This window comes from Benincasa hispida, chromosome 12 (assembly GCF_027475165.1).
Source record: "Benincasa hispida cultivar pf3 chromosome 12, pf3_genome.v1.1, whole genome shotgun sequence".
Taxonomy (NCBI): domain Eukaryota; kingdom Viridiplantae; phylum Streptophyta; class Magnoliopsida; order Cucurbitales; family Cucurbitaceae; genus Benincasa; species Benincasa hispida.
The window spans coordinates 48,934,334-48,946,854 of NC_143489.1; the positions used below are offsets into that span (position 1 = coordinate 48,934,334).

The 12,521-nt window shown below is 35.2% G+C and overlaps 1 protein-coding gene across 5 annotated transcripts; it reads left to right on the forward strand.

Annotated features, from left to right (window-relative positions):
* Positions 1-11,645, forward strand: LOC120067224 (vacuolar protein sorting-associated protein 9A-like). Of its 5 annotated transcripts, none has more exons than XR_005478946.2 (7): positions 20-392; positions 4,468-4,639; positions 5,681-5,828; positions 6,288-6,458; positions 7,286-7,465; positions 7,724-8,853; positions 10,906-11,645. XR_005478946.2 is itself a non-coding variant. In XM_039018739.2 (7 exons), exons 2-6 carry the CDS (start codon positions 4,548-4,550, stop codon positions 8,555-8,557), a joined length of 1,425 nt encoding a protein of 474 aa, XP_038874667.1. In that variant the 5' UTR covers positions 20-392; positions 4,468-4,547; the 3' UTR covers positions 8,558-8,606; positions 8,686-9,005. The 5 variants fall into 5 exon arrangements, 4 of the variants coding, with proteins under 4 accessions (XP_038874663.1, XP_038874667.1, XP_038874664.1 ...); XM_039018739.2 differs by lacking the exon at positions 10,906-11,645 and having other exon boundaries at positions 7,724-8,606; positions 8,686-9,005; XM_039018736.2 differs by lacking the exon at positions 10,906-11,645 and adding an exon at positions 1,745-1,821 and having other exon boundaries at positions 69-392; positions 7,724-9,005.
* Positions 11,646-12,521: the final 876 nt, after the last annotated feature.

The following is a 12,521-nucleotide window of genomic DNA, read 5'->3' on the forward strand; positions in this document are numbered from 1 at the left end:
ACATTATTTTATAGAAAAGAAAATTCTTGTAAAGTCCGCTTATGCTTCTTGTTGCTGGTTTTTTGGTTGGACATTTGATTTCAAGGAAAATAAGAAAAATAAATGATTAGAAAACCTAGCCCCCTCCGTCTCCCTCTCCCTTGCGTTTTGATCCGCTTCTTCTCTTTTCTTTCTCCGGCGAGATCACGTTTGGCGAAAGGGACTCTTTACGCGGTGTCAACGACACGAGCTTCATCTTCTCTCTTGCCTGCGAAGCCAACCCACGAAGCCAACCCACGCGACCTCCTTCGGTCACTGCGACCATCGGCAAACCAACGACGTTTGGCGACTTCTCAGCAACCCGCGCGACCCAAACACCCTGATAGCAACGTTTTCCCCTCCATTTCGAAAAGGTCCGACACTTACCCATTCTTATTCGGCGTTAGATTTGAGTTACCCACTTCTTAATGGCTCAAAATATGTAGTTTTAAGCATATTCAGACACTAACCAGCAAGTATTCGAGTTGTTTCGGGTAAGATTCAGTGGGTTGAACACTCTAAATTATCTTTTGAACTAGTTTAAGGTTCTTTTAGTTTGTCTTTAACACTTGGAAGCTCTTAGTTGTAGATTTGGATTAGTTTTGGAATTATTCAAACATTTTTCAGCAAGGATTCAAGTCAGTATTAGTGAGTTTTAGGAATTACATCTCTATTTAGACCCTTTCGAATTATATTAAGGTGCTATAAATTAGTTTATAACTCTTGGGTACTTTTTGTTTGTAGTTTAGATTCAAAGTGTTCAAATTGGATTTAAGGTTGTTTTGGGTAAGATTACTCATTCCAAACGCTTTTTGAGTCTATGAATAAGGTTTTGAGCTAAGGGCTCACCTTGGAACCTTGACTTTATTATTTTAGGAGTCTTTCGATTAATTTAGAAGTGTTTTAAAATGTTTAGGTAAGTAGAATTCTACATGTTAGGTTTGGTTGCTTGTGTGTTAGCATGATGTGTGATTTACTCCTATTATGAATAATTATGACTAGGAATAAATCACAAATGAGGCGATTGAAGATTACAGATCTAGGAAGAAGGAATGTGTGCTCTTCATGATCGATTTTGAGAAAGTGTATGATCATGTGGATTGGAATTTCTTGGATAAGATCTTAGAGAAGAATGGTCTTGGGTATAAGTGGAAAATGTGGATGTAGGGGTGCTTGAGAAATGTGAGTTATTCTTTCCTTATTAATGGGAGCCAAGTGGTGACGACTAGAGGCCTTAGGCAGGGAGACCCTCTTTCCCCATTTCTACTCTTCCTTGTGGTAGATGTTCTTGTAGAATCATTGGTAAGTGTGTTGAGGGCAATGTCTTTGAGCCTTTTGAGGTAGGTGAAGATAAGATTTTCGTTTTCCATCTTCAATTTGATAATGATGCACTTTTCTTCTACTCTAGCAAGGAGAACTTGTTCTTCATCTTGAATCATGTTTTTGCCTTCTTTGAAGAGATATCTAGGTTGAGGATTAATATTGGGAAGTATAGTGTTATGGGGATCAATTGTGATGAGGAGAAACTTAGAAGATGGGCTGAGTTGGTGGGTGTGACATTGGGAGTCTTCCCTCTTCTTACCTTGGTCTCCCTCTTGGGAATAATCCTAAGTCGGTTTCTTTGTGGGATCCCGTGGTAAATAAATTTTGAAGTAGGTTAGTTTCCTGAAAATTAAAACATATTTTCTAAAGGTGGCATTCCAATTTATTTCTTTTCCCTTTTCAGAGCCCTGTATGAGGTGTGTAAGAATCTGGAGAGGTTGATGCACGATTTTTGCTCGGAAGGGTTTGAAGAAGGGAAAGGTAAGGGGTCATATTTGATTAGATGGGAGGTTATTGAGATTGTGTCCTTGGGAGGTCTTGAAGTTGGGAATCTTAGGATATGAAACAAAGTTCTGTTAGCCAAATGTTTGTGGCCTTTTTCCTTTGAGCCCAATTCTTTGTGGCGTAGGATTTTTGCTTGTAAACATGGCCCCCATTCTTTCGAGTGGTTGTCCAAGTGGGTCAAAGGCATTCACCAGAATTGTGGAAAGATATTACATAAGAGCTCCCTTCTTTTGTTCCCTTGATTCGTTGTATGGTGGGTAGGAGAGGGACACATACTTTTGGGAAGATCATTGGGTGGGGGAGAGACCTCTTTGTGCTTTGTTCCCTCTTTTGTATTATATGTTGTCCCTAAAAGGTCATTTTGTTATCGACTTTCTCGAGTGGTCTGGGAGCTCTTATGCCTTTTCTTTCGCGTTTTGTTACTTTCTTTCCGATAGGGTGGCGACGGAGGTGGCTGCTCTTCTTTCTTTACTCAAGGGTCACCCCTATAGAAGAGGGAGAAGGGGCATGAGATTCTGAAGCCCCACTCCTTTGGAAGGGTTCTCATGCAAGTTTTTCTTTCACTTTTTGGTTGATCCTTCTCCTGTTGGTTTGTCGGTCTTTACGGTTCTTTGGAGGATTAAGATCCTTAGGAATGTGAGATTCTTTACTTAGCAAGTTTTTCATGGCCATGCTAACTCGATGGGGACCAGCTTGTGAGGAAGTTGCCTTCGCTTGTTGGGTCTTTTTGTTGTATTCTTTATCGAAAGGCGAAGGAAGACTTGGACCATATTCTCTGGTGCTGTGATTTTGCAAGTAGCATTTGGGAGTCTTTCCTTCGAACATTTGGTGTGATATATATTCGTCATAGCCATGTTAGCACTATGATTGAGGAGTTCCTCCTCAATCTGTCTTTTGGGGAGAAGGGTGGTTTTCCATGGCTTGCGGGAGTGTGCGGATTATTTGAGTTTTGTGAAGTGAGTGGAATAGTAGGGTGTTTAGGGGTGTGGAAAGGAATCCTATGGAGATGTGGTCCATCGTTTTCTTTCACGTCCCTTTGTGGGCTTTGATTTTGGAGACCTTTTGTAACCATAGACACTATTTTGCATAGTTGGAGTCTCTCCCTGTAGAGGGTGCCATCTTTTTTGTGGGCTTATTCTTTGTATGACTGTTTGTTCTTTCATTTTTCTCAATGAAAGTAGTAGTTTTCATAAAAAAAAGAGATTAATTATGACTTGGGTTATCTTGAAATAGTGATGTGTTCTGATGTGGTTGAGCACACCTGGATGCCCGTTGTGTTGATCTTATAATGTATAATATGCTAAACTGCTATTATGTGTCTCTGTGAATATAAACATGTTTGTGGAGATGTTTGAACATATTATGTGTCTCTGTGAATATAAACATGTTTGTGGAGATGTTTGAACATACATATGTTTAATGTTGAAAGCATAATATTGTTTTATGTGGTTTTGGCATAAAGCATGTTTTAGGGTAGCATTGATGGCCTCGTTGTTTTAGTTAGGGTTGGTGCGATGAGTTTAGAAAGGAAAGTATTAAAATTCTTGAGAACATCAATGGCCTTTGGTGGAATCAGTTGGGGCTGATGAAGAGGTCATTGGCCTTGGATAAAATTAGTTAGGGCTGATAGAGTGTCGGTGGTTCTGAAGTAATCAGTTAGGGTCGACAGAGACTGTCGGTGGCCATGGATGATGTTAGTGGGGTCAACGAAGAGCATTGATGCCCTTGGATAAAGTCAGTTGGAGCTGACATGGAATGTTGGTGGCCTTGGACACAATCAGTTGGGGTAAATGTGTCTTGAAGGATTTAGTTTCAAAAAGTTCTGTGTAAGTTAAATTTAAGTATTGAGCGAACTTGAGAAGCTTGATTAAAAATTAAGTATGCATTATATGATGAGTGAATTTATGAGTTTATCGTGTTGTAATTGATATTTACTATTCATGTATAGTGACCATGTGTAATGGTATAACTGTTATGTATTTTGCAATGGTTGCTTATATGTTGTTTGGTGGCCTTTCAAGTGTGGGCTACTTACCAGTTACTGGTACATGACATGTTGTGTATTGACCCCCCACTAGATTTCGTGTTGATGAGTATGACTTTGTTGATGCTGAAGAGGGAGCTTGAGAAAGATTGACCATTGGGTTTGTTTTGTTTGTTTTGTTTCTTTTCCAAAGTTTATTCTACTTAAGAACTTTTGGAAGTCGATAATTGTGGTTGCCCTGGAATTGGGTGGTTGTAATAGATTTTAGTTGAGTTGTTTTGTTTCAAGGATTGGTTTGAGATTGACTTTAGCTTGAGTTGGTTAGTTATGTTGCATATTAGAAAATTTGGGGAAGTTCTGTTGAATATGATTAGAAAGTGTTTCGAATATTAGTTTTCTTGATTGGATTTGTAGTTAAACTGTTTTTCAGGTGTTTTGCACGTACATAGTGTTTATGGTTGTGTAGTTATGTTGCGAAATTTTTCTAAAGCATCATAAACAGTAGAGTTGGTTAAAGGGTAAATTTTGGTAATGTTCTCTAGTTGTGTTGAGATTTGGGGGTGTTACAAGTTGCCTGTGGTTGTCTTCATCATCTAGCTAAAAATCTTACATCAATTCACTGTTCCTTGTGCTCTCAGACATTTTTTAGCCTAGAAGTCTTTGATTGGAAGTGAAGGATCGGGAATTTTGCACAAGATTCTTAGGCGTCCAGTGGGGAATGGAGAACACTGATGTGTTCTTGGGTTTGCATGACTTTCTTGAGCGCATGCGTCAACCATCTGCCTCAGATTTCGTCAAATCCATTAAAAGGTTAATTTGCTTCTTATGTGCAAATTATAGGATATTTATTGACTTCAATTAGTTTTATTGTGATATTTCCTTCAAATTTCATCTGATTTCTTTACACATTAATTACAATACTTGCTCATTGTTCCTTTTCTCAGTCCTTTGCCTGGACCTTGAGTTTTTTTCTATCTAATTCGGTTCGTTTTCTTTAAGCATGTTTTAATTAAGAGTTCCTTTTGGGGAAAATTCACATGGTTTTTGATAATTGAGATAAAATTGGACTTAGTTGTGCGAGTTAAACTCAGTGCCTGTGATTTTTAGTTGATGATGTTATTTTAACATTTGAGATAAGTATTAATTACTTAATTTGATGAAGTTGTCACTAGAGATGAATCTCCTCATTTGGGCTTTTTGTTTTAGTTGCCATCCGTTTTTATAGATTCAAATTCCTGCCCATGAAAACTAAAACCAATCTCTTCATTTTCTTCTAGAAGGAGAAAAACACTCTCATTAACGGAAATTTAGATCACATATTCTTGGTAGGAAATAACATTTTCCAATCTCTGACGGAAAAGAACTTGTAGTTAGTGCCTAGTGATGGAGTTTAGTTTTAATGTTACGTACAAGACAACCTTCAAGAGGAGGACATATTGGTTAAGGCATTGGATATAACCGATTGGTTATTAGTTGAAGATCCTTTAATATCACCTACTTGAGACAGTATAATAATTAATACCTTAAGTGACTTACCAGCTAAGAATTTGGACTATGGGCTTTGGGCAATTTCAGTTTCAAACTTGTTTTGTACACTGGGGGTTCATAAGATTTCTACGCCTAATATATACATGCATGGATGTGTATATATCTATGAGTGTGCTTCAATTTTTCGAGCTTTAGATCGATATTGTTTTGTTACTATGTACTGAAAGAGTTGGGCAGTGATTACTAACATTTTTATTCTCTCTTTAGAGTCAAGTCTTTAGCATGTTAGAGGACATTGATTGTTGAGTTTGAATAGTAATATACATATGCATAAAGTTTTGACTGAACACTTTATATTGGCAGCTTTATTGTGTCATTTTCGAATAATGCTCCCGACCCTGAAAGGGATAGTGCTTCTGTCCAAGAATTCTTTGCCAAAATGGAGGGAGCTTTCAGAGCTCATCCACTTTGGTCTGGTTGCTCAGAAGAAGAGCTGGAAAGTGCTGGTGAAGTAAGTTCACTACTTTTGAGCATGTTACATCTTTGTAATTGACAATTATCTATTTATCACCTCAATATTGAGAATGAGGCGAATAATTAATTTTCAGTGGGTAAAAGATCTGGACTAGGAGACTTCAGTTTTAAAATATAATGTATAGTACATTTGATATTTGTCAAATATAGAAGTAAAACAAACCTACCTGAAAATGAGTAAGGCACATACTGATCCCATCCTCATATATTTAACAAAATTAATAAAATTAATGATATTAAAAAAAACCAAAACCAAGATCTTTTTATCTTGGTGCATATTTTTAGCAAACTTGCAAATAGTTTTCTAAAGGGATCATTTATTGTGTGAATTTGCAATAGCACAGGCTTTACGTCCAAAGTATTTGTTGCTTTAGTGATATTTATTATTTCTAACATTTATTCTATTTTCTAATGCGCCCCTGTCTATTAAATACAGGGATTGGAGAAGTATGTCATGACAAAGTTATTTTCTCGTGTCTATGCTTCACTTGCAGATGATGTCAAAATAGATGAACAACTTTCTGAAAAAATGGCATTGATTCAACAGTTCATTAGACCAGAAAATTTGGATATCAAACCAAATTTCCAAAATGAAACATCATGGTTGGTGAGTAAAGGTCAAAGTCATCTTCATATAATTTTTGCACTATTCATCTCCTCTCTCTTAAACTTTAGATCCTCCTGATTATTTATTTGCGCATAAATCATACTTTGAAGTTGGTTCTTTTGATACATTTTGCCAGCATTTTTAAGGTTTTTTCATCAAGTGATACTCTATCCAGCGAATTTAACTGAAATTTGCAGAATATCTTCTCTCCCTTGGCTTATCATCTATGAAAGTTTTGCATTTTTTATTTGGACATTCAAGTATACATTAAAAAATGTGTCGCAAATAATTTTTCTGTAGCTTTGTTGCTTCCGTATTCTTGGGTAATGCCAAAGTGTAGATGGAATTGTTAGTGAACCAATTCTCAGATCAGCTGTTGGCTACTCATAATGAAAAGAAAAGAAGTTTCCATAAACGTTATAATTTAATGTATATTTACTTTAAATGATTATGAAAGCCCAGGTTCTGGACAATTCTCTTGAGTTATATTTTTGGTTTTCCATGAGGAATTGGTAGGAGAAGACGATGAAATTTATAACTTTTTGAGACATTGCTGTTATGGAAATATGGTTCTTAATTGGTAGGAGAGAGACGATGAAATTCATAACTTTTTGAGACATTCCTGTTATGGAAATATGGTTCTTACTCTCAACTCTGATAAAAGTTAATTCAATTTTTATTTTTTTAACACCTTGTCTTTAATAAATAAAACTTTCTTTACTGAATTAGGTCATACCTCACATTTTAGTATGTGGAATTTTCCACCATTTGAATCGTTGCAGGTCACTTATACAAGTCTCACCTACATGTTTACATTTTATTGACAGCTTGCTCAGAAAGAACTCCTCAAGATTAACATGCACAAAGCTCCAAGAGACAAACTTGTGTGTCTTCTCAGTTGTTGTAAGGTCATCAGCAACCTGCTATTTAATGCTTCTATTGCTTCAAATGAGAATCTTCCGGGGGCTGATGAATTCCTTCCCGTCCTCATTTATGTTATCATAAAGGTGATGCATAATATAATTAAATGTCTCTTTTCACACTATAGCATGTATTCTTACATGTCAGCATTTGATAATATGGTATTTTTTCATCGAACACGAACAAACTTTAGTCATCTCTATTTGGCATTAAACTGAAAAGTCGGTTGTATATACTACATAATTATTTGTTTTGTATCTTAAAACATAGCTATTGTAGTATACAATGTAGAAACTTATCACACCATGCTCATAAATGTGTTTTTCGTGCACAATCTCTTGTAGGCAAACCCTCCACAACTGCACTCAAATTTATTGTATATACAACGATACAGGGGACAATCCCGATTAACTGGAGAAGCAGCATATTTTTTCACAAACATACTCTCTGCCGAGTCATTTATCTTAAACATTGATGCAAAGGCCCTCTCAATGGAAGAAATTGAGTTCGAAAAAAACATGGAATCAGCTCAAGCACTCCTATCTGGGCTCTCTAGTGATGTTGAAGCTCTTTCTAACAAAAGTAACTTGAATGAAGGGGTTGTTCATTCATCAGAACTAGTAGAAACCAGTTCTCAAGCTTCTGTTGAGCCTGCAGTTAGACCTAAGTCCACTGAAGCGAAGCCTAGAACTGAGGCACCACTTGCCAAAGATCAGTCAGCAGTAATGGAAGCTCCATCGCTCTCGGATTTGGAGAATAAGGGAGCAGCTATTCTTTTAAATGATCAGACAGGAGGAAGGCAAGCATTCCGAGATTATCCATATTTGTTTTCTCAAGTTGGGGATCTTACATTTAAGGACGTCGAAGAGCTTCTCAGTCAATACAAACAACTTGTTTTCAAGTACGTTTCCCTTTCTAGAGGACTGAGTGTCACAACTGCATTTTCATCTTATTCAAATTCTGAAATGCATTCCCAACATCATCCCGAGTCTTTCAAAGAACCTGAAGATGTTAGAGATGTGACATCGAATGATGAGTCAGCTGGAGAGAGGCATAGGTTAATTGATGGCTCAGATGGAACCTCGCTGTTTGGAGAAGAAAATGTCAGATCAGGGTTACCACAAGACAAGGTAGTACTACCTCAACATGAAGGAAACGAGGAAACATCTCAGTCCTAGCACATTCAACAACTTTTGTGGGGTCAATCAATTAATTGTTTTCAGTCTGGTAATTGTTTTCAGTCTGGTTATCTTGCTTTGCTTCCTCAAATTTCTGCCCATCAGCAATGAGTAAATCTCATGTGTAGGAGGATATGATCTTTACGTAGATGATGATTAATGGCAATAAAAAATCAACCAAGAAAATTTAGCCTTGATTTTGGATCCGGCGATGGCCAGGAAATCAGATCCTCCTCCACGAAGACAAACTAATGGCTACCGGACTCTCAAAATTTCTTCCTGGCCTGTTTCCACAAGTATGTCTCTATATTTTCCTTCACTTGTAACATTGTAGCAATTTCATTCCGAGCATATTAATAAATTTATAGATTGAAAAAACTAGACTTTATATCAATATACGTTGAAATTTTTTTAATCCAATCTTGTATAATTATTTAGTTCTGGAAAATTAAGCTTATTTTGTTATTAGCTTTCTACTTGCATTTGTCCATTTTTGAGAACTAAAAATGTAGTCTTTTAGGCTTCGTTGAGTAATAATTTGGTTTTTTGTTTTTGTTACAATAATGCTTTCTTAAGTAAATAGTTGAATTTTTAGGCAAATTTCAAAAACAAAAGCTTTTTGAAAGTTACTTTTTTTAGTTCTCAAAATTTGGTTTGGTTTTTTAAACCATTGGTGAAAAGTAGATAACAAAGGAAGAAAAATTTAGAGGTAGTAGTGTCCATAGGCTTATTTTTCAAAAACAAAAACAAAAAGAAAATGATCACTGCACGGGATGTTAAAGAAACATGATTTTGTTTTTGGAATTGGACTAAGCATTCAAATATGTAAATCTTTCCTTAAAAGAAAGGTGGATTGGCCTTTGCAATTGGACATTTTGGACAGAATTGACAACCTGAGTTGGAACCTTTCTTTCCCTTTGATTGTGACCTCTGTTGGCCTTTTGTATTCGAACTTAGCCTGATGGAAGGGTAAAAAAGAACTCGCACCTAACACTAGGGTGTACATTGGTCTGTCGGTATGACTTTAGGAGAAAAATGGAATTGGAAACTGACAAAAAAAAGGTGTGAAATTTGACCAACGGTCGGTCAGTTTTGTTATTTTTTTGTTATTTTGTTATTTTTTAAAAAATTAATTTTATACAATCAAAGCCATGAAGAATGGAAAGGAAAGATGAATTGATGAAATGTTGTTGTTGAGTTGACATAATTTGTAACGTTTTTAAATTTAAGTTCATTTTTTTAATAAAAAAAATTTAAGGCTAAATCATATAAAAGGCCATTATACTTTGTACTTTGTGTAAAAAAATACTCTTGAACTTTCAAAAGTTAAAAAAAAATCCTTAAACTTCCAAAATGAGTTAAAAAAATACTATAAAAAGTATTGAACTTTCAAAAGTTTAAAAAATATCCTTAAATTTTAAAAGAAGTTAAAAAAATACCCTTGTTGTTGTATGACATATGCCCTTGATATACTTTTTTATTTTTCATCTTTTTTCCCTCCCTTTTTCAATACTGTTGTACTCTTGTTAAGTGTTTGACATCCGTTTATTTAAAATAAATAAATAAATTTAACTGTATACTTTAGTTAAGGTATATGGACTATAATAAGAAGAAAGAGAATAAAGTAAATACTAAGAGATTTTAGGACTTAAATGTTTTATCAAAGTTGTACATTAGTAGTTGAGTGTGCGGTAATAGTCAAATATATTTTTTATTCAATTATTTATCCTTTTGGTATGTTTTAAGGGGAGAATTTGATTTTGAAATTTTGTGAGATTTTATGATTTAATTCAAATTTTTTATTTATATTTTAGTTGATGAGAAAATTGGTGTAAGTGAAAAATTGGAAAAGTAATAGACAAATGATAGTATCTATATGGAAAAAAAAATGAGGATATCTATATAATTTGTTTTAAAATTGGTTCTTTTCGAACTTAAGAATTATGGTGTATTTCAAACGAAAAATCTAACCACCTAAAACAAGGATCCAATCTCATGAATTTGAATTTTGAATATAAGTAAATAAACAAATAAAACTATTTAAGTCAAAGTAACCAATCCAATCTAATTTAGTTTTTCTTAACAAATATCTAAAATAATATCATACAAACAAAAATAACTTAAGGGCTACAAAATTTAGCAAAACATAATTAGAAATTAACGTTTGAAAACTAGAAAAGTACCGCTAGTTTGGGAAATTTGTATGGATGACCCAAAATGAAGGGCTTAAATGAAATTTAGCCAATTTTTCAGATTTTCAATGATATATGGCCTTTTGCTTGCATCAGCAACGTGTGAATTTATCGTATTGCCCCCCAAATGATATATGGCCTTTTACTACTTTGAAGGATGAATGGGAAGCAACTGTTCATTCGACATGGTGGAACATGGGATGATAGCAAACAGTGCTATGATGGAGGTGTTTTGAAGGGCATCATGGTGTCAAGTACATGGAGGTACCAAGAACTAGAAGACAGAGTTTACAAAATAGTAAGGTTCAATCGATTTAAATTCAACATTGTAATGAGGGTCCAGTATAAGATGGACATGTATGGACCTATGGTGTGCCTAAAAGACGATGACGACATTATTTTTCTATTGGTTGAGTTGGATCAAATAGACCTTATGTCAATGTTGAGAGGAAGATTGAAGATAGAACCGTAGATGAAATACAGAAAAACATGCAGAGAAAGAGACAAAACATCATGCAGAACAATATGCAGAATATGATACAGAACAACACAATGTTTGTGAGTCGGACATTTTCCCTTACGTGGTGTCAATGGGAAATGACGACACTAATCCATGGGATTCAGGTATTACACGACATTATATTGAACGAGAGAGGATTCGTTATAGAAGAAGTGGATGAACCTGTGGATATTGATCTTAATGGTAATTGTAGAGGTGATGGGGATGCACCAAACATTGAGGATATTGGGTGAGGTATAATTGTAAATAAGACAACACTGAGTTCGATGTGGGTTATATTGGGGTTGATGCTCTAAATCTCGTAGGGTTCAGTAGTTTGTAATTATATTGTATAAACATTTTATTTATTTAATAAAATATGAGATATTTTATTTGACATTTAGTAGCATTAAACCCACAAATGAATAAACTAACATCCAAGGTTATCATCTGTAGCTTAAACATGTATGTAGAGACATACAGGTGGATCATGTTTAAGTGATAACCTAAATAGTTTGTACTAGATGGATAAGGCTGGATACTTTATCCTGGTGACACTAGGACTCGCTTTGTAGATTTTACAATTGTTGTATAGTGCTACAAATGATCTGATCCTAATCATTCATGTGGAGACATGAAAGCGGGGGTATTCTATATAAAAGAGTTTATATAAGACTGGATCACGAAATGACTAGTCTCATTATATAACGTTGTTCATAATAAAGACTTACATTTTATCAGGATGACCATAAGTGACATGATCTAAATCTTGGGTGAGTTGTGAACTTCTATTTATGAAGGTGATCCTTTGATTTGTATGGGTGAGAGTGACCAGATCGCAGACTCAATAAGTCTACCATTTTGGGGATTTGTATGATTTGAGAGCTAGGAATACAACTACACAAGAAGGAATTTACTTCTTCCCCAATATCGAAGTAAATAGATAAATTAAGAATTGATTCCGAGGTTTGAACAATGTGGCGCCACACCCTTTCCTGGCTCGAGAAGGGTTTTGGTCATAGTTGGACTATGATCTATTGTACATTAGAGGGATCAGTGGTACTTAAGAAATTAGATGTAACTACAGGGGCAAAACAATAATTTTGGTCTAGCTGTACTTACGAGTAATTTGTGAAGGTTTATAGCGCTGTTGATTGGTTATATCCAATGGACACAAAAATATATTTGTAGTGCGAAGAGTGCAGCTGTCGATCTTTAGTGGAGTGCCCGACAGTTAATGGATGTCGAATAATTTAATTAAAGAGTTTAATTA